The sequence below is a fragment of the Typopeltis vanoorti genome, chromosome 3 (assembly GCF_054136105.1).
Source record: "Typopeltis vanoorti isolate ZY-2024b chromosome 3, IOZ_Tvanoo_1.0, whole genome shotgun sequence".
NCBI lineage: Eukaryota > Metazoa > Arthropoda > Arachnida > Uropygi > Thelyphonidae > Typopeltis > Typopeltis vanoorti.
Genome location: NC_143551.1, coordinates 24,113,902 through 24,137,801, shown reverse-complemented (window position 1 = coordinate 24,137,801; position 23,900 = coordinate 24,113,902). Strand labels below are relative to the sequence as shown.

The following is a 23,900-nucleotide window of genomic DNA, read 5'->3' as shown; positions in this document are numbered from 1 at the left end:
GGAAATGTGTTTTTAAAATATGGAAAATACCAAGAATAGCGATCAGAACTTTACCCACCTTTGCAACGAGTTGCCCGGTATTGTACTACGTACTAGGACTACTTGCACTAGCTCACGCTAGTAATCGCCGATATTTTTATAGTTTACTATATTCGGCATGAAACGCTCTGATTCCAATCTTTGAGTTTCTTATTCGGTTTTAAAACAATGTGGGATCTAATATCTTTAAACAAATTGACTAATGCACTAATTATTCCAATAAATTATTCATACACTAAAACAGATTTGTGCATACTACACCATATTTTTAACTCAGACATTAAATTAAATTATTTAACTCAGACATTAAATTATATCATGCACTCTAAACCTTCACGTATGCTAACTCTATCTTAACACACATAACTCAGAAGGTTAATTCACAAAATTAAACTCACGACCTAGAGTCCTTATTAATGATCTTAAGTCTACCAAATTTTCAATACAATAGCAATCTCTTCCACACGTTTCTAGAAATTATCTAGAAATCTCTAGCAATCTCTAGAGATTATGAGAATCATCTAGCAATCTCTTCCAAGTAAGGCCTAATACATGGCCTTACTTGGTCATATAGTCCGCAATTGTAGATCCTTCTTTTACCTTCTGTTATAGCTCACTCCGGGGTGCATATTACGATATTGAAGATATTTCATCAACGGAAACCTTTAGAAAACTTGGCGGCTGGAATTTCAGAACTGACCATTGTTACTGCATAATCAAGCCTTCTATTACTTCTGGATGTCTGTTGGCTGGACATGGATCTGTGACCTTGAGTCTGCAAGCCACATTGGAATTCCTTGCATCTAGGGCTGGAATCGAGAGCCGGAACAATGTCTGGGTAAAGGCGATGACAATACCAAAAAGTGCACGCCACACGCGCTTTCTTACTACCTGCAGGAAAAGGAGCGAGGCTGAACTCTCGATCCGTCCCTTTTTATTCTCTTCCTTCAACCTTGGAACTGCTACAGATTTTAATCCCTTGGGTATTTCCTGGGTCTGCATCCGCCACCTTTTTCGTCATTATGTTAAGGTGGGAAACTCCCGTATATATTTGACATTCGCCATAGTAATTGCCTAAGGTCATAAGTTAATCCATCTGGAATATTTCTTTGTCTGGAACTTTCTTTTGTCACAATTTAATTCATACTTAACTTTCTTTGTTCTTTACAAAATTTTGACGGTTACATTATTTAACAATTCACTAAAAATTATTTCCATATTACTAACATTAAAAAATCTGCTAATTAACCACAAGTATTTAGTATGGATTTTCGTTTTCTAGTAAAATCGGTATATAAGGTATTTTTGTATAAAAATCCTTCTATATATGATTTTAGAACTTGATGCTGGATCCTCTCTACCACTTCCTTATCTCCGAGAAACGCAGGTAATCAGACTTGAACATAGTAATCCAGATGTGGTCGTATCGAGGCTTTATAAAGAGGAATGATAACTCCTTATCTCTGCTTGTTAATGTGTTCTTCAATAACCAAGTAATCCTGTGAGCTACCCTGGCTACTTTAGCAATATGTCCTTTAAATATTTATTCCCTATCTGCTGCTACTACTACTACCACCCCCAAATCCATCATGTCTATACCGTCAGCCTATTTAAATCATACTGCAAGCTCTCTACATCATTGATTAACTATTATCCTAGCCAACTCTGCATCATCATCAGCAAACAACTGAATATGTCACTTCAGATTATTTCCTAGATCATTTATGTACAAATTAAACAGCAGTGATCCAAACACAGAGCTCTGCAGCATACTTTCAAGAGAAGTCACATGCCTTCTCTTGAATTCTGTTTCTCCATTTACTATTTTTTGGTATCTGTTCATCAACAACTCATGTCCATCCCCATTTATTGTATTTTGTGTAAGAGAGCTCCATGTGGTATCCTACCATATGCCTTTGCAAAAACCAACAGTATCATTGTGAAGCCATTCCCTTTGTCCATCTCAGCTGTCATCCTATTATAAAAAGTTAATAGGTTACTAAGGCATGACCTACCCTTCACAAAGCCATGCTGCCCCTCAGAGACTTTCATATTCTTATCCACCCATTCCTGAATTCCCTTTTTGACCAAATTTTCTAGCACTTTAACCACCTCTCCTGAGACTAATTGGTCTATAATTTGCTGCCATAGACTTATATCCTCTTTTATGTAAAGGCATTATTTTGTCCTCCTTCCACTCTCTTATAACTTTCCTAGAGCTGAGACTTAAACAACCTAGTCAAAGTCATTACCATTTCCACTGCACATACTCTTAAAACGCAAGCCAATATCCCATTCAATCCCACAGCCATTTATGAATTCAGATTCTACAATATCCTAGGTACTTCCAATTTATCAACTTCTGTTTTCAAATTAGCTACTGTTACCTCTGCCATAATATCTTCCCTTGGATTATATACTCTTGCAAAATGGTCCCTTAGTAGCCTTAATTTCATTTGCCTCTGTTACCATCTGCACTCATTAAAGTTATCCTTCCACGGTCATTCTTTCTTCCTCCTACTTGCCACATAACAAAAAAACGCTTTAGGATTTCCTTTTGCCTGCTCAGCTAAGTTCTCATAATCTGATTTTGCCTTCCTTATCATGCTGGTCACCTTTCTTGACTGTTCCTTGTACTGTTTGTTCATGAGTTAGCTGGTCACCTTTCTCCTTATATACTATCTACAACATTTTTTTTTGTAGCTCTTTCTTAATGATTATTCATGATCTAACTCCTACCCAACCCTCCTGACCTTGGGTATACAATGCGATACTGCTTCCTCCAGATATCCCTTGACTACCCCCCATGCATTTATTGGAATAAGACCCAATTAGTTTTTAATAGTAATATTACTGCCAATTCTTATGTATTTATAGTATTCAATATATTTTCTGATAGTTTGTTGGAATACTGCAAAATGGTACCAAAACCTCACAAGAATAATAAGTGAGAAAGAAGAATGTGAATGAAATTGTCCATAAGATGGACTATTCCTATGAACATAATCACACATTTAGGTATTTCACAAGGATATCAAATAAGAATTAACTTTGGAAATATCTAGAATGAAGCAAATCATCAGAGAAAAGATGGAACTGGAAACAAGAAAAGCAATCAGAAAGACATTGATTGGACATGAATGGTAAGCAGCAAAAAGGAGAAACAAAAAAGGACTGAATCAAAGTATTGTGTAATAACGATCAGATATGTAAAATTGATTGTATGGTATGGGGATTCAATTATAAAATGTGACTAATGATCATGTTACTACTTCAAGTTTTCCATGTGCTAAAATCAAAAATTTAACAAATGCAACTGAAAAGAAGAAAAGGGATGATAGTTCTGGTTGGAACAAATGATCTGTATAGTGATAAATATAGTACGAGAAAGGACGAACTACTGGAAGAAGATGGAAGAGTGAAAAAATGAAAATAGTATATTACCAGATATAACATAGAATTAAGGACTATGATAGCAAATAATTAAATGCATAGAAAGATTAAATGTAGAAAGAATGGTTGCAAGTTATAGGGGTGTGGGGAATGAGTCTCAAGGAATAAAGGACTGAACACAAGAACCAAACCTTAGAATGTCAATGGCAAACTGAAGAAGACAATGATTGATTCAGCAAGGGAGGTATGTGGTGAAATTGTATGCAAGGATAGAAAAATAAGAACCCCCATGGTGGACACAAGAAGTTAAAGAAGCTGTCGTGGAAAACAAGAAGAAAGCATACCAAAAGTTACTAGCAAATAAGTCAGCAGATGCCCTAAAAGAATACAGAGAAAAATGTAAAAGAGCTAAGCTATATGTAAAAGTACCTAACAAAAGTCATAACCAGACATTCACAAGTAAACAACAGTAATTTAATTTTTAATAAGTAAATATTTCGTCCTAAGTATCTTAGAACATCATCAGTACAGTTATTACAAACAATACTAGGAATAACATACAGTTAAATCACATGCTTACAATGGAAACTTACTATGCGTGCAGTAGAGTGTTATAGAATTAAATTAAAATATATCTGATAAACATTAGATATAATTAGAATTAAATTAAAATAAAACAAAAATAACATGCATGAAAAATAACATGCCTAGTTTGTACTACGTGCGTTGGCTTACGCTAGTATTCGCTGATACTTTTATAGCTTACGATATTCAGCATGAAACTCTTTGATTCCGATCTTTGAGTTTCTTATTCAGTTTTGAAACAATGTGGGATTTAATATTCCCTTAATTTAAAGAATGTTACATCACCGAAGTAAAGCCTACTGGCTCTTTATATTTAAGTAACATGCATGAATTTATTTTATACAAGTGAGGATGACAATTTCCCAGACTTCAAGGATAGTAAGAATGTCATTACGGTTTAAATTGGGTCTATGACGTAAGGCTTCAGCACTTTCTTTATATAAATGCTGTTTATATAAGGATCTTTGTAGAAGTTTGGTGTTTTTCCATTGGATCCTATAGTTTGGGTTTTCAACTCCATGTTGTACGTGGCTAGATTTGTGCGGTTTGATAAGATGGATATGGTTTTTGATGTTCAGAGATGTGTTTACCAATGGATCTTCCTGTTTGTCCATAGTAAGACATCTTATAAGAACATGGAACTTCATAAATGCCAGCCAGCATCAAAAGGTGAGAGTTTATCTTTAGGAGAAGGTACCAAATTGTAGATCTGGTTTGTAGGTAGCAGCAAGTTTGTATTTCTTGTAATTTTTGACGGACGTTCGGAGATGCCTTTAACATATGGTATGGGAGTCCTACAGGCTTGTACTTGTCTAGGTTGATGTGTAGGGAAGTGGCTGATGATTTTTTTGAGTTGCTTTTGGATTGCATTCATTTAATATGGCTGTATTTTTGATGATTTCCAATTTTTGATTTAAAGATTCTTCAGAGGAACAAAATCTGTATGCTCTTACTAATGATTTTATGATACCATATTTTTGAGATGGATGGTGAGCCGATGAATTGTGGATATAAAGACCTGAAAACGGTTTACGATAGACAGAAGTGGAGATGGATCCATCTTGTTTTTGTTGGATGTGTAAATCAAGAAAGTAGATTACCTTGTGATGATTCTTTTTCCTAGTGTGAATTTGATGCGAACTTGACATTGTCAGCATTCAAGAATGTGTCAGCAGAGCTAATCTAAGGTGGTAAAGCCACTTAAATAGAATGGAGAGGAAAAGTTAACAAAACAGGTGTTTGATGCTAAGATGGTAGGAAAGAGACCAGAGGAACACCAAGGTCAAGATGGATTGATTAAGTCAGAAGTGCCTTAGATGCACAAAATGTTAGATATGACAATATCAGAGTGCTCACAAGTGATAGACTAATATGGAGGAAAATTGTTGATAGGAGATTAATAATAATGCAAACTTAATCATGTAGTGCTGTCATAGTAACTTGAACATCCCATGAGGGTACATATCAGGAAATTGATATGTACCCTCATGGGATGTTCATACAGAGGAACACCAAGGTCAAGATGGATTGATTAAGTCAGAAGTGCCTTAGATGCACAAAATGTTAGATATGACAATATCAGAGTGCTCACAAGTGATAGACTAATATGGAGGAAAATTGTTGATAGGAGATTAATAATAATGCAAACTTAATCATGTAGTGCTGTCATAGTAACTTGAACATCCCATGAGGGTACATATCAGGAAATTGATGATGAGGGATTTATATAAGAGAGGTGGTCTGCACTTGAATTCATTTGGTATCAGGAGTCTGGATACAGAGTAATGGAAACTAAATTATAATGGGTGGGATGGTGAGAATCTGTGTGTAAGAGTGAAAAAATTATGCAACTATATTAGTGATGCAAATAAGATCAATAATATAAGTAATTATGATGAAAAGATTGCATATTTATCTGGTTTTTTCAGACTTATTAAGAGTGTGTAAGGATTTGTTTAAATTAAGGGATATTACATCCCATATTGTTTCTTAGCCGAATAAGAAACTCAAAGAGTTTCATGCCGAATATAATAGAAACTGTAAAAGGATGTCTGTATACGAAAAGCATTAAATACAAACAAGAATCAAAGGTGTCCAATTGGGTCATATAGACAGCATTCACTAAATATCAGATTATCTGAGTACAGTTAGGGTAGATACTATAATATTACTACAATATTGTAGTATCTACCATAACTGTACTCAGATAATCTGATATTTAATGAATGCTGTCTTTAACAGTTTTTCCACATGTCTTTCGTGTGAGGAGGAATATAATAAGATCAAATATAGGGTGGGATATAGCTAACCTAGTGGATCAACTGAATAATGATGAAATGCATCACTAAAAAATAATTGGTACTTAACAATTAATCATCACGAGTGATTAATTATCCAAACATTAATTAGGTAGCACGGAAATCTCATGAAAAGAATGAAACCAGATTAATTCAGCTGTTGCATGACAACTTCTTTAAGCAGTATATGACAGAAGGAACTTGAGGATTAAAGAGTATTAGACCTGATTATAGTGTCAGAGATGGGTTTCAGTAAAAGATGCGACTGATTTTCCTCCAGTTGGTGACTAATCATAATTTACTGAACCTGGGAAGTAGCTAAATGTATGGATATTCCATTTAGAAGACCTGCAGAATTTCAAAGCAAGCAATTATGAGCAACTGAGGAGAATACAGATTTGATCCCATGGAACTGGTTGCTAGATAATAAGGATATAGGCAGTGCATGTATTTAAAAAATACATCAATGATGCAGTATTGGAATGTGTCCCTAAAGTTCAAAGAATAAAAATGGTGGGAGTGAAATGGATGTGCAGTCTTATTAAGCAAGATGATGCAAAAGGAATACTGTGTGCATAAAGATGATGTTGGTCATGAAAATTATAAGTTGCAGGCCAGAAGATACAAATATTGTATGGAAAAGTATGGAAAACTAAGTGTGAGTATAAAAAGAAACTGGCTCTTCAAGCTAAAAACATTCCTAAAGAATTCTATTGTTATGTCGCAAGGAAAAAAAGAATAATTCTTATCAATGCAGATGGTATGCAGGTGGCATATGAAGAAGAGATTGCTTAACTAATGACTACCTACTTTGCTAAAAGCTATCAACCTGGAGTATGCAACATTGAGCTCAAGGCTACCTCTGCACTGGGGGAAGAAACTCAGGTGTATGAGAAGGAGGTACTAGAGTTGTTACATAAACTGAATATGTATTCAACAATGTGGACTGGCCAGATATCAACACAGAAGGTAAAAGCATGTTCAGCAGAATGAGCTGTTCCTTTGACCTGTCTGTATAATTTGAGTCTCAGCTCAGGAAAGATTCCACAGGAGTGAAAAGAATGTATGATAATCGCATTGCATAAAAGTGATTATGAACGTTTTGGAAAAGCTTCCAGAGATTGCATACAGATATGGGTTCACAGAGAATCTATAATTTGCAGTTATAAGATAGAAAGAATGTATAACAATCCCATTGCACAAGGATAGTGCAAAGAGTGATGTATCCAACTATTAACCTATTAGTATCTCTGAAGTGGTGAAGATTTGTGAAAAGTTGGTTAGGGTTTCAGAAATGAGGTGACAGAAAATCTCTACATTGCAATGAACAGCATGGATTTACAAAGGGAAAGTCATGTTTCATTAACTTGCTCACACTTTGTAATAACGTCACAGTTGAGTTAGATAAGGGGAATGGACACAACACATGCTTTTGGTCTTTGCTAAAGCTTTTGACAGAATTCAGCATTGAAGGCTGTTACATAAATTGAAGAATATGGGATTAGATTATGAATTAATAGTTTGGATAAGAAGATGGCTGACTGACATATCAAAAAGTGATGTATGGGTAATGCGAGTCTACAAGACTAAGGATCAATCCTTAGGCTATTGTTATTGAATCTTTACAATAATGAGATATTGGGAAGGATTTAATACTCAATAAATGGCTATTTTCTGATTATGTAAAAACAGACAAGGTAATCAGGTATTTAAGTGATGTGCAGCTTGCATAATGATTTGAATAAGCTGGAACTGTGAAAATAGCTGTCAGTTCAATGTTAGTAAATGTAAAGCTATGTTCTTTGGTGTAATGAAAAATTCAATGTTGCATTGCCTTGGTAGGATTATGCTGAAAGAAACTGACCAGGCTAGGAATCTTGGAGTTTTAATAGATAAGAAGTTGAAGTTCAGGGATCATAAAGCAAAAAATTGCTAATACAACTCAAAGGATTACTGCAATGCTGAAACAAACACTGACAAGTAATAATAACAAAATCGTTTTGCTTCTTTACAAGGGATGGATATGATTTTGGACTACTGTGCACAGATCTGGTTTCTGAGGTGATGCAGATACATTGGAGAGAATGCAAAGGAGCGTGTTAAGGGTGATTTTGGGATAGTCGAGTATAGATTATGAGGAGAGACTGAGAATTTGTGAAGTGCAGATGCTAGTGTAAAAATAATCATAATTAAAATTCTGAATATTTTTACATATTGTTTATGTCATCATCATCATCAAATTCCTGCCATGTACCCTCAAGGGGTGTACAGGATATGACAGTACTACATGAAAAAAATTACATCATTACTAACTTCCTATCTACAATTTTCCTCCAAATCAGTCTGTTACTTGTCAAGACTCCAACATTATCAGATCTTTTATTTCTATCGTCTAAGGCACTTTGTACCGTATCAATCCACCTATATCTTGGTCTTCCTCTGGGTCGTTTTCCTGCCAACCTGGCAGAGAACACTTGCTTTGCTAATCTTTCCTCTCCCATTCTATTTAAGTGACCATACCACCTGAGATTAGCTCTGCTAACGCATTCCTGGATGTTGACAATGTCAAGTTCTTTCCTAATATCCTCATTTTTAATATGATACTGCCATTGATGCCATCTGTTCAAGCCTATAATCTTTCTCAGGACTCTCATATCTGTGGTCTCTAGTCTTTGGTCAAGTGTTTTACTTCTGACCCAGCTCTCAAATCCATAAGTTAAAACTGGTTTGAACACTGTCTTGTATACAGCTAATTTAGTGTTCCGACTAATTTCTCTCTTTTTCCATATGAATTTATTCAATTGACTTCCCACCATACCAGCTTTGCTGATTCTGTTGTCTATTTCTATATTTAATTTACCATCTTCAGTAAAAATCGTGCCTAAATAGCTGAAATGTTTTACTTGTTCCACAGGTTCTCCATTCACAACACAGTTGACATTTTCGATGGTTCTGCCTATTTTCATTGTCTTTGTCTTTTTATTTTGGTTTAACCAATAAGAATACAATTTGGTCGGCTAAATCCCAAATTGCCAGCCCATCCTCGTTCGTTCAGTATCAAAGTAGATACCCAACAGGGTGCACCACGAGAAGGTGAGGATTGGACATTAGGTCAGAAGCCCTGGTCGGTTCTCTGCATTCCTTTAAAGGCTATGTGGAGGTCTCCTCTCAGTTATACAGTTTTGACCCTTAAGCACCCCATTGTTTATGTTAATATGTTTATTAGTTTTGTTTTCATAACACGCATTGTCGGCACTTGCGATGTGCCCGTTATGGAATTGTTTTGTCCAAGGTTTGATTCCTGTTCTCAAACTCTTTCATTTTTCTTCAATAATCTTTGTGTATTTTAGTCTACAGCTCACATCTGAGAGCTGCTCAACTTTTATTTGATCTTTGTATAATTTGATCTTTGTATAACTATTAGATTTGATCTTTGTATAACTTAAAAGAATTTGATTGTGGTTTGAAACATTAAGTTTTGTGTTTTATGAAGACATTCTCTTGTCGCTAACGGATACAACGTGTCAGCCATTTTACAGTACTTAGTTTCTGACTTTCATGGAGTGCGCATGCTCGCGGAGAAGTTTGATGAATGATTGACAGCTGACAAGGAAAGCGTTCGGTATTTAAGTAACGGCTGTAAACAAGAGAGCATTCAGAAGGAATTTAGAACACAGGCCGGCAGATATTTAGGCACGGAGGAACTTAAGTTTTTTTATGTGACAGTCGGAGGAAAATTAATAGTATATTCCGAAAAAGGAATCGTGGAACTATTAAGTTTAATGTGGAATAAGTATGTGGATAAATAAAAGGGAAATATTGCTATAAATCGTTTTAAAAGGAATATTGGAGAAAACACTAATTGAAAGATTAATAGTAGATTCCGAAAAGGGAATCGTAGAACTGTAAGTTTTTTTATTGGAAGAGTTAGACAGTCAATAAGCATTTAGTGAATAAAAGAAGAATTTGCTATTTACGTTCTAAAGGAATGTTTGAGTAAACTCTGATTAGGAAGTTTCATCTGTATTAAGGACGCCTGATCTAACTATTATTTCTACTAAAAAGAGACAGAATTAAGTCAGGAAGATTTTTATGTCTGCTACATGAGTGATGAAAAAGGATCCTGTAAAATGAAGAATAGAGTCATATATCTTCTGAAAAGGGCCTTGACAGAGAGAGAGAAACTGGCTATGAACATTTTGAAAACAAAGTGTTTAGTCTTAAGTGTAAGTTTATTTTAAAAAGGCCTTGGATCCAATTAATTTGTAGTTAGTTATGTAAGGTTGTTTGAAGTGTATATATATATTGTTTTTGTTTTATTAAATGTGTTTATTTTGTATTTTGGTCTTGAGTCAGTGATTATTTGGATTCTGAAAGAGTTAAGATCATTGCACTAATTGGAGCGAACCCTTGTGCATATAACATATAGGTACACTCGGAATAAAAAAAAAATAATTGTTAGAAACAGAGATCATCTCTATGGTAGGATAAATATTAAGATAATATATATGAATACATTGGAGAGAATGCAAAGGAGCATGTTAAGGGTGATTTTGGGATAGCCGAGTATAGATGATGAGGAGAGACTGAGAATTTGTGAAGTGCAGATGCTAGCAGATGGGTAAGAGGAGTGACATGACCTACAACTTTTGAAAGGATCAAAGATTCAGTTGTTTTTTTTCTCAGTAGATGGAATTTTTCATTTTATGGAGGGTGGGGAGAGGGCATCTGTGGAATGTTGGAATAAACAGTCAAGAAAGCAGGCAAGAACTAGATTTTTCTCTCAGAGTAGCGCATGACTGGAATGGCTCGTCTTTGGAGGTTGTGAATGCAGATAGAATAAGAGGTGAGGCTAAAAAGTTCTAATAAACATCTAGAACAAAAATGATATTAAAACAATTGATATAACCAAAAGAAAAAACATATCTTAAAACCCTTTAACACCCATGTTTCATCAAATTGTAATAATTTGTTCTTTTTTCTTTTAGGATATATAAGAAGACATGTCAGAGATTTTGAAGAAATTCAAAGTTACAGAGGGCCGTCATCAAGTTTTTCGTGCTGCAAGAAAAGTCTGTAACTGAGATTAACCAAACTATATGGGCTTTAGGGGCTGTGCCACAGCATATCCAACAGTTGCCAGATGTATGGCCAAGTTTAAAACTGTGCATCCTGAGACAACAGATGACCCCAGATCAGGAAGACCTTCCACAGCAATCACACCTGAAACGATGCAGTGCATACGATGATCCTTGATGACTCTGGGGATATCCAGGGAATGAGTTGGGGGTCATTATTTGCCAACATCTTGACATGCAGAAGCTCTCAGCTAAGTGGGTCCCCAAATGTTTGAATGTTGACCAAAAGAGAGAACATGTGTTGTCATGTCAAGGGATTTTGGATCATTCTGAGAAATCAGGGGCAAAATTTTTGGCTCATATTGTGACTATTAATGAAACATGGCTTCATCATTATGATCTAGAAACCAAACAACAGTCAATGGAGTGGAGACACAAAGGTTCTCCATGGCCAAAGAAGTTCCGAACCCAAAAGTCAGCAGGGAAAGTTCTTGCCATTATATATTGGGATATGGATGGTGTAATCCTTAAATCAAAAAAGGTGAAGCTGTTACAGCAGCAGTTAATTAAACAACTCTGAAGGAACTGAAGTAAAAATGCCATGGGAAACTGAGCAGCAGGCATATTGCTTTTGCAGGACAATGTACCTGCTCACAATGCTCATGAAACTCAACAAACAATACACAACTTGGGCTTTTAATGTCTGCCTCACCCACCTTATTTGCCAAACCTGCCCCATTTGACTATTTCCTATTCCCAAATGTAAAGAAACATTTGAAAGGAACAAAATTTACCACAGATGAAGTCATATTTGGAGCCGAGGACTGGTTTGTGCAACAAGGGAAAGACTTGCAAATGATGTAGCAGCACTGTAATCATCTGACAAGAGGATATACTAAATAACAAATCTGTACCATATTGAATACTAGAGAAAAATATATTTATGAATATTGTTATTATTACAAAAGACCTCTAGAGAGTTAGGGACTTATTGAGGGAGACCACATATCACTCTCACTACATGTCATACCTTCTCCTGAGCTCATTTATGAGAATGTGCTGAAAAGTTGTGATAATCACCATGAAGGAATTGTGGTAGAACCATGTAATTTGTACGTTATTGGAAAAGCTTCCAGAGATTGCATACAGATATGGGTTCACAGAGAATCTATAATTTGCATTTGTACATATTCCCCACATATTTTTCCCCACTAAATACTAAAATAACAAATCTGTACCATATTGAATACAAGAGAAAAATATATTTATGAATATTGTTATTATTACAAAAGACCTCCATGGAGTTAGGGACTTATTGAGGGAGGCCACATATCACTCTCACTGCATGTCATACCTTCCCCTGAGCTCATTTATGAGACTGTGCTGAAAAGTTGTGATAATCACCATGAAGGAATTGTGGTAGAACCATTTAATTTGCACAGAGCTAATCTAAGGAGCTAAAACTGTCAAGAAAGAGACCAAGAGGATCCTAGATCCACAAAGATCTAAGTGAAATGGTCAGGACAGTTTTAGAAGATTGAAGGTAAGATGATCAAATCAAAAATGTGATAACCGCTAGATTAATCTGAAAAAAAAAAGTCATTAATCAAAAACCATCATGAAATATTGTTAGTCATATCTGACACACACATCCCATCTAGAAACACACTAAAAACTGATAAAATTCCAAGCATGTATAGTTTGTATTCAGTATTATCAAATAGATGACATGATCAAATTTCACTTAATGAACTGGCAAATTCTTTTGCCAGTGAACTCTTTCAAAATATCATGGGTATTAATAAAAATTACTTACTTCTAACACCAGAAATATCCTAGTATCTGTTTCAATCACTTGATAAAGTTTGCAGATATGCTGATGGCTAAGAATTTTTAAAGCCTCTATTTCTAAATGGATTCTTGGAAGGTCATCCTATGAGAAAAAGAAATGTAATTTAAATATATTAAACGACTAAAGCAAAGAAACTTCATCTTTAGAGGTACCTGTGGCATAATTAAAATTAATAACTTAACACATATAAAACCAACAGAAATAACTTTAATGAATTAAAGGTACAAATATTTTGTAATGAAAGTAACAGTACATCATCAGTGCAGAACAAACAGTTAAAGGAATGGAATACAAAGTACAGAACAGTTGGTGGATTACCAATTAAATTGTTGCCGCATGCCAGAAGAGTAATATTAATAAAATATTATTAAATAATTCTTAAAAACTATATCATTGATGGTTGCATAAGATGAGAATCTCCCAAACTTTTGGGGGAGAGAGAGAGAGAGACATTTCGATTCAAATTCGGCCAATGTAAAAGGGCTTCGCAAATTTCTTTAAAAAGGCGTTCATATTTAAACCTGCATCTGTGGAGAAGACAAGCTTTATCCCACTAGATATTATGTTTAGTGTCAATGCTATGTTTGTGCTAGACCACATTAAACAACTTGTTTAATCTGTTGTGCAAATTAAACAACTAAATAAGTTGCTTGATGAAGTTATCAGTTGGCATCAAAACACCCTGGATAAACTGCGCACTCATTTTGGAAGAACTCCTCGCTCATATGGCCTCCCAAAAATCCATAAAGGTTACCCAGTAAGACCCATTGCGAAATGTATCGACTCTCCCACTTATCAAATTGCTAAAATTTTTGTCACGTTCATTAACTGTCCTTACTAGACATTCTAGATCATTCATCAAAAATTCTACACATTTTCTTGAGCAAATCAAGGAAGTTCAAATCAAAGAGTCTGACTTGTTAGTCAGTTTTGATATTGTTTCCCCTTTTTACCAATATTCCATTAGCTGACACTGTCAACTTACTATATAATAAATACCCTCCGCATATTGCAAATATTTTTGAATTTGTTATACATTCAGGCTATTTCAGCTGGAAAAACAAGATCTACAAACAAGTCGAAGGTACTGCCATGGGTAGCCCTCTGTCTCCACCTTTGTCAAACTATTTTTTGAAACATGGGGATGAATGGATGAAAACCTTGTTTTCATCCATTCGTCCCCAACCCTCTCTTTGGTTTCGTTATGTCGATGACGTCGTTGCTATTTGGCCACATGCTGAAGAGGAACTTACCACATTTTTACAAAAGATAAATAGCCTTCACCCACGCATTCAGTTCACCGTGGAAAAAGAAAAGTCTGGTAGTTTACCATTCTTGGACATCCTCCTTACACACATCCTCTGGTACTTTCAACAAGTGTCTATCAAAAATCGACCTTTACTGGCAGATACAGTCATCAAAAGTCTGCTCATCACACCTCTCAAAAAATGTGTATTATCAAATCTTTAATTAATAGAGCACATAAAGTGTGCTCCCCTCCATTAAGCTTACAACAAGAACTTTTCACTATAAAAAAGCTAATAGAATCTAATGGTTACAACTCCAATCAAATCCAGCAGATAATTGACTCCTATGTTCCAACACCTCAGGATTCTTCAACAGACTGCAGAGTTCCAATCCCTTATATTTCAGGCATCTCAGAACCTATTGGCAGAATTTTGAAGTATCATCTTATTTTGCACATATTTTCCTATCAACAAAATTTCTCACTTGTTGCCATCTACAAAAGACAAACTGACACCTCTGTCATTAGCTGATGTTTACCAGATACCATGTGAATGTGAATGTAATTTATCATACTTTGACAAACAGGCCGTTCTGCAGAAAAAAGAATGAAGGAACATCAGTATTATATTAAATACATGAAACCTCATAAGTCTGGTTCTGGTCTAGCACAACATAGCATTGACACTAAACATGATATCCAGTGGGATAAAGCTTGTCTTCTCCACAGATGCAAGTTTAAATATGAACGCCTTTTTAAAGAAAGTTGTGAAGCCCTTTTTACATCGGCCGAATTTGAATCGAAATGACTGTCTCTCTCTCTCTCTCTCTCTCAAAAGTTTGGGAGATTCTCATCTTATGCAACCATCAATGAAATAGTTTTTAAGAATTATTTAATAATATTTTATTAATATTACTCTTCTGGCATGTGGCAACAATTTAACTGGTAATCCACCGACTGTTCTGTACTTGTATTCCATTCCTTTAACTGTTTGTTCTACACTGCTTGTTCTTAATGATGTGCTGTTGCTTTCATTACGAAATATTTGTACCTTTAATTCATTAAAGTTATTACTGTTGGTTTTATACATGTTAAGTTATTAACAAAGAAACTTAAATTCAATAAAAGCTGCTTGATTCACTTCAAGTCAAATTTAATTTATTTAACAACAAAATTAGTAAAGCATTCCAATCTTGGGAATGTAAATATAGTAATACAGTGGGTGTCCACTTACCATGATAACTGCATTACCATGTTCTCTCTTTTGAAATGCATTAAAAAAAAAAAAATCTTGAATTGTATTTTCCATTCATGCAAAAGAATTTGCCAGTTCGAGAATAAGTGAAATTTGATAATGCTTATTAGTGACAAGTATATACTAAACATGCAGATGAAATAATTTGATATCCTCAAAATACAATGATACAAGGAAAATTAGGAGACATATTAAACAACTGAAATGGTTGGTATTAAACTAAATATGACAAACAAAAGTTCTTAAGTTGAAAGCAAATACCATAAAGAAATTAAAATCAATCAACATGCAGTAGAAGTTAAGAATTTTACATACTTGGGAGCAAATGTAGATAAAATGATAGGGATATGATGAAAGCCAATACTGCTTTCATAAAATGTAATAATATATGGAAATCATCTACATATAATAATAAAAACAAAATAAAGATCTTCGATAGATCCTTAATGTTAAGGCCATATTATTATATGGAACAGAAACTGACCAAAAAACAGGAATCTAAATTACAAAGTTTTCAACAAAAACATCTACATAAAATATTGAAAATATTTCAGCCCAAATGTATAACAAATGACATATAAGCTGACTGAGCAAAAAAAAAAAAAAGTGCACCCAATGAAATAAATGCTGATGGAAATGGATTGGACATGCACTGAGAATGCACAGCAGAAAGATTCCTAGAGTGGTATTGACATGGATCCCAGAAGGAAAAGGAAACAAAAGGAAAGAAGAATGGCTGACTGGCAGAGCTGGAGAGAAGCCAAACTGGTGGCTCAAGACAGAGAGATCTGAAAGAAAGATCTTGGCCTTATGTGCCATGAGGCATAAAGAGGATAAATAAAAATATAGTGAATAAAGCAGTGAATTCACAAGATGTTCATGCCATAGATTACATATTAAATAGAATGCAGATTTCAAACCCACCAAATTATATGAGATTTGTTTTTGAACACCCAATTTTTCATCTCCCTTATGAAAGATAACATGAAAGGTAGTACTAAATGAGAAAACAGATGCAAGTAAACATTCTGCTGTGTTACATATCACACATGATACACTCCATCAAGATGTTGCATTCAGAGTAATATAATAGTCTGACTATTTATCAGAACGTATAGATGTGTGTGTATATATGCTTTGCATATTTGGGATTTCAGAACACTTTTTAACCATTTAATGAGTAAAATGATTAAAAATTGGTTCATTTAATTCAAACATTAAATGAACATTAATAATGTTCATTTAATGATTGAATATCATTTTTTGTTTTACCCAGTTATGACACTCATAAAAATGAAACGTGATATTAGTCGATTGTTGTAAACAGAAACAAAACTAGTGCATCTATAAAAAAAAAAAAAAACGATTTGAACGAAGTTTCATTTTGCTGAACAAGTTAAAAGAAATAAACATAGACCGAATTAATGTCGTGGAAACTGTTTCATGAAAATGCCTGTGAAAGGCATTTTCATGAATAAGGACAACAAATACTATGAGATTACAAAGTATGCACAAGTTTCCAATAAAAATTAAGTATGAGAGGAAATCTTACTGCTCTTTGGAAAAAAAAAAACTGCCACACTGGTTTGCAGACAGGTGTGCTAGGGGAAATGATTTGAAAAAAAGGCATGCCCATATTTCTTGATCTGCACATTCAAATTTAAGCAAGTTCCAAGTGGTTTAATAAGCATGGAGCTGTTTCATTAGCAGCTCAGTAAATGACAGAAATTTTTAAGAGTTTGTCCAAGATTATCCACCTTCCTAATTGTTTGGCTTCAACACGACCTATCTCATCTGGATAAAAATGCCCATAACATACATTACGAAGAATAAACAGTATACAAGGCATCAAAAGATTGTTGTATGCTGATTTTCAGACAAAATGAGAGACCTCAAGAAACACCCCTAACAAATCATTCCAAGAATCTGAAAGCAATGAATAAAATGATCTCGACTGACAGTGATTTTTAATCGCAATCAAAAGACATGCGTAACCCATGAAAGTTTTCAAGAATGAAACATTTTCTATAATATTTTTTATATAATTCTTCTTTTTTCAGGCTTCTCCACTTGTCAACAGCTGCCTGTTCTCACATTCCACTCTGTACAATTACTACAGTAATCTCTCAGGGGACCCTGTAACCCCTAGAGAGTGCATCCCCTGGGTGGCGGATAGGGGAGCCCACCATGTGTGTGTGTACATGCGCGTGCGTGTGTGTGTATATATATACAGGGTGTTCGGGATAAATTTGACAGTTTCGTAAGGAAAAAGAAAATCTTCTTTGTATCTATTAAATTTAATGAATTGACAAAAAAACATTACAGGCAGAGTTAATTACAATACTATCAACAAGATTTACTCAAAATAACCACCATTAGCATCGATCACAGCTTCAATTCTGCTTCGGAACCTCGAACAAGCTGATGCTACAGTCTCCCTGGGAAGGGCCGCAAAAACTGTTTTAATTTTATCCATTAACTGGGCTTTTGTATTACTGGAAGTGCGATTAGTGTCTTTTTCAACTGCGCCCCATACAAAATAATCCATGGGGTTAAGGTCTGGGGAGTTTGGAGGCCAAACATTTGGACTGGTGAAGTCGTAGAAATTTTCAGACAACCATTTTTGACTTTTCCCAGAGGTGTGGCAAGGGGCCGAATCCTGCTGCCATACATACGGCCTACCATTGGCTACCCTTGTTATCCAGGGCTTGACTACAGTTAGCAACTCCACGAACAAAGCCCGAATTCCAATGCCAGGGTTCTTCAACACCTGTTCCTGCAGATTTGCGAGGAATTCTGCTGTACGAACGCAATCAGATCGTCTGCTAGGGATCTTTCTTCTTGCTACATCCTCGTAGTCACCATTGCAAGTCTCTAGTTCATGCCTGATTGTTTTTACTGTATTCAGGGAGCATTGGGCAGCAGTCATAATATCCTTATTTTGATGGCGGGCACGAATCATCATGATACAAGTTATTCTCTTCCATGATTCAGGTGGGTTCCAGCTATCCATCCTTTCTGACATCTTGTATATGAATGAAGAAGGGTCCAAACTTTTAAATGAAGAGAAGTGTGTGTTAATACATGTAACTTACAGAAAAATATAATTAATTATAAATATGTCAAATTTATCCCGAACACCCTGTATATGGTGGGGTGGTCCGAATATACTGAATAAGGACTCGTGGACCAACAGGGCCATAAGGGGCAATCATCTTGATTGTAAGGGAAGCGGCACTCCCATGGACCCCTAGCTGGATCTATCCTCCCCTTCTTCTACTTTGAGGAAGACCCACTTACTTTAATCTTTCCTATAAGGCCTTTTCAGCCAACTCTTCTTACTTTATGACCCTTGTGCTATTAGAGTACTTGAGGGCCATGGGGTCTTTTCATTTCTGGCCTTACAACTATGTCCTCTCTATAAACCTTACTATATTTCTTCTATAATCTACCCTTTCCCCTTCAATATACCCTATTCCTCCTATGGGTTTAAATTTGGAACAAGGCGAGTTCAGAAGCCTTAAGGTAGCAGCCCTACCACTGAACTATTCCATCGTCAGGCTAGTCCCCTGACATGGAGAACATAACCATACTTGTAAGCTGACAGAAAAAGATAATTGGATTGAATCTATGGGAAACGACCCTGGAATGGAAAAGGGAAAACGAAAATGGAAACGACAAAATACAATACACATAGCAAACTGGAATGTAAGAGGAATAGCATATAAAGAAATAGAATTAGACCAGTTATTAAATGAAAGAAATTTTAAAATAGCAGTAATCACTGAAACAAAAAAGAAATTAAAAGGAACTATGAGAACTGAAAATTTTAATGTGATATACAGTGGAGTTGACAGAGACCAAAGAGCACAAGCAGGAGTCATGATTTGGATTCATAACTCCCTTTCAAAATAGTTAAAACATTATAAATTATGGAATGAAAGAATAATAGAAGCTAGAATAAAAATAGATAGAGGCTATTTAACAATAATTGGTTTATATGCCCCAGAAGAAGGAAGAGAACAGGATAATATGGATTTTTATAATCAGCTACAAAACATATATAAATAAATAAAAATGATTACATAATTTTAGCAGGAGACTTAAATGCAAGAATTGGAAACACGAAAATTAATAATAATATAGGAATACATGGAGAACACACTCTAAACAGAAATGGTAAAAAATTGATTGACTTTGTAGTTTATAATAACCTAAAAATAATGAATTCCTTCTATAAACATAAAGACATACATAAATATACTTGGGCAGCAAGAGGATGGAAATCAATATTAGATTACTTCATATTAAATGAAAAGACAAAAATTTTCACTAGATGTTAGAGTTCACAGAGGATATGACATAAGCAGTGACCACTTCCTTGATAAAATAAAATTAAGATTACCACCTAAATGGCTACAAGTAACAAGAACAGAAAGAAAAATTGAAACATTTGTTTATAAAACTAGACTATTGAATGACACAAATGTACAATGGCTATATGAACAAAGAATTAACCAGTATCTAGATAAAATAAAACAAAATAAAGAAATAGAAATAGAATGGCTTAATATAAAAACGATACTAAATGCAGCAGCAAATGAAAGCTTAGGAAAGACCAAAAAATTCAATAAAAGAAAAAAACTGAAGATCTGGGATGATACAATCAAAGAAATAATCAAAAAGAAAAAAGAAGCCTATCACAAATGGTTAAGCAGTAAAAGATTAGAAGATGAAATAGAATATAAAAGAATAAGAGCCATAGCTAAAAGAGAAGTCAGAAAAAGACAGAGAATCATGGAATAAATTTGTTTCTAATTTAGAACATGATTTATATAAAATAAGACCCAATGTATATAAGATTTTGAAACACCTAAATGCAGATACCAAAGAAAACATAAAATTAAACACTGAATTGAAATTAGAAGAATTTCTAAATTACTACACAGAACTGTGGACAGACAAATATTTTAAAAAAGATAACTAGCAAACAATTAACGAAAATGAAAAGGAAATAACTGAAGAAGAATTAGAAATCAGCCTGAAAGAAACAAGAAACGGAAAATCACCTGGAGAAGATAAGCTAGGTTCAGAACTATATAAATATGCAGGAACAAGATTCAAAGGAAGACTCTTATTATTTTTAAATAAAATTTACTCAACTGGTATCCCCCCAATAGAATGGAAAAAAGTAATTGTGATTCCTACCTTTAAGAAAGGTAATAGAGATGACCCTAAAACTATAGAGGTATCAGTATACTAAATTCATGTTACAAAATATACAGCAGAATCTTAAATAACAAACTAATGAAATATTACGAAAACTTTATTCTAGAGGTACAAAATGGATTTAGAAAAGGACGATCATGTATAGACCCAGCCTTCTGCCTAAAATTAATAATAGAGAAAAGAAGAGAATATAATTTAGAAACACATATTGCATTTATTGACTTTGAAAAAGCATTTGACAAAGTTAAAAGAAACATATTATTTAACATATTAAAAGAAAGACAAATACCAAATAATATCCTAAAAGCTGTCACAAGTATATATGAAAATAATCAAATACAAATAAGATTAAATCATGAGCTATCATATACAAGAGAGATAAACCAAGGGGTCCTCTCAGCAACTCTTTTTAATATCTACTTAAATGAAATAATAATAAAATGGAGTAAAAATTTACATCAAGGAATTAAACTTTCACCTACAGTTAACTTAAACACTCTCCTCTTTGCAGACAACCAAATAATAATTACAAATTCTGAAGATAACTTACAGAAAGCTATTTTAAATCTAAATGAGATATCCAAAGATTATGGTATGATAATATCAACGGAATTATCAAAAACTATGGCCTTTAAAGGACAAGATCCAGCAAGAACTAAAATAGTATTAGATAACAAGATCTTAGAATAGGTGAATTCATTTAACTACCTAGGATGTATGATCACTTATGAAAATGAAAAAGATATAAACGTAAAAATTGCAAAATATTTAAAAATAACAGGAGTAATTAACTATATATTTAAACCAAACCTAGTTCAAAAACAAACCAGGCTAAAAGTATACAATACATTAGCCCTACCCGTCTTAATGTATGGAAGCGAAATCTGGACAATAAAACAAAAAGACAAACAAAGATTAACAACAGCAGAAATGAAGTTTATGAGAAAAACTGCTAAGTATACCCCATTTGATCACAAAAGAAACAAAGATATTATGAAAGAATTAAACCAAGAACCAGTAATTGAAAAAATTAAAAAATATAAACATAGATGGAATGGAACACATTCAAAGAATGAAAACAGAAAGATTACCAAAACAAGCCTTAAAGTACAAGCCATTAGGAAAAAGAAAACCAGGACATCCTCTTAAACGATTCAACGATGACTTCTAAGGCCGGAACAGGCCATACTAGGCCTAAATCCTTGATATGTATGATGATGACAATTACTACAGTGTTCATCATGTAAGCCTCTTTTCTCCATCGCGCTTACAATGGTCTCTTTCCATGTAGTTTTTGGTCTTTCTCTATTTCTCTTTTCAGGGGGTGATCAATGCATAATTCTCAATGGCCATTGTTCTGTCACTCTCTGGACGTGTCCATACCATTTCAAAGCACATGCCTCTATCCTCTCCATAACAAGCTGTTCAACTTCCATTTCTGAATATATGCCTTTCTCAGTAAGGGAAACTCACATCCATAGGTCATTATGCTCTCTATAATCACACGATATAGCATTTTAGTTTTCCTTGCGACCTTATTACTCCATAAAATACTATACATGGTTCTAATGGCTGTCATGCCTGTCCTATGCTTGGCTCCATCATGGAGCCAAGATTTGAATTGAAATGATATTAAGTTGGAGAGAAATGATATTATGAAGTCATGCTTGAGGTATAAGGGACTCATACCTGTTGCACAAGTCACTAGGCTTTGGAAGAGCAATTACATCTGACCAGGTGTTCAATTTCATTACACTTTCTTTTCCACACTTCTTCTTTAGCCTTAATCACCATTTTTTTCGCCTGTCTCTTAATATGCTACACTCCTCTATTTTGAAAGGTGTTGCTGCATAAGCATCTCTTATATGCTATCTTGTTTTTTATCTTCTCCTTCACTTGTTGACTCATCTGCTTTATGTTTCCTTGCCTCTTCCCTTCCCTTCCAAGGGCCTCTTTAACAGCCTCATGTATGTATATATATGATTTTACTACTAACCTAATAACGAAGTAAAACTCCTTTACTTCGTTATTAGTTTAGGAACAGACCTATACACAATAGTCCAGGTGAAGTCATATCAAGACCTTGTAAAGAGGCAAAATGACTTCTTTATCATTTCATGTCAAGATTCATTTCAGTACTGCAATTATCCTCTGAGTTGTTCTAACAGATAAGCTTAGGTGTCGATGGTTATTCATGACTTATTTTTCACGGTATTAACAACACCACAAACACTTTTAATAACAAAGATGTTTTATTGACGCTAATATTTCGCTGATTTTCAACTCAGCATCATCAGAGCACAACACACATGTAAACGCGACAGTGAGTGAGTGAAACAATATAATTGCAAAAGACAAAAGATCTAAAGTCCTATTTTTGGCACCCTCTAACAAAAAAAAAAAAAAAAAAAAACAGCAGTTATCCAGGAGTTTTTCTTAGGATAACCGTCTCCGAAATTTTTGGCAAATTAATGCAACCATATTTGTTAAGGTTAGGAGAATTCTTCAAAGCCATTGCTGACTCAAAAAATAATCTTTCAGATCTATAACGACTCCTAAATAGCATATTCGTTTTCCTCCATCTAATCCTATGTGAAGGAGTGTCCAAAGCATGGTCTGCCAGTCCCGACTTGCCATAGTAATAGTAGCGAATGTATCTTTCATGTTCTTCCAGGCGGATGTTCACTGATCTTCCTGTTTGCCCATAATAGGCCAAGTCACAGTCACATGGAACTTCATACACTCCTGGGTGTGCTAAAGGGTGAAGTTTATCCTTTGGAGAGCGGACCAGAGTTGCCAGCTTGACATGAGGTTTGAAGGTGGTGCGAAGGCCATGTTTCAACAATACTTTGGCTATCTTTTCCGATGTACCTCTGATATAGGGAATAGCAATGGTCATGTTGTATTCTTGTGTATTAGGGGAGGC

The 23,900-nt window shown here is 34.6% G+C and overlaps 1 protein-coding gene across 1 annotated transcript in view; it reads right to left on the bottom strand.

Annotated features, from left to right (window-relative positions):
• The window catches only part of LOC150107996 (maternal embryonic leucine zipper kinase-like), a 201,144-nt gene that overhangs the window by 141,450 nt on the left and 35,794 nt on the right, over nucleotides 1–23,900 (bottom strand). The window contains exon 4 of the mRNA XM_090415504.1: nucleotides 13,209–13,325. Coding sequence (XP_090271630.1) covers nucleotides 13,209–13,325 — 117 coding nt within the window. The remainder of the gene's footprint in view (nucleotides 1–13,208; nucleotides 13,326–23,900) is intronic.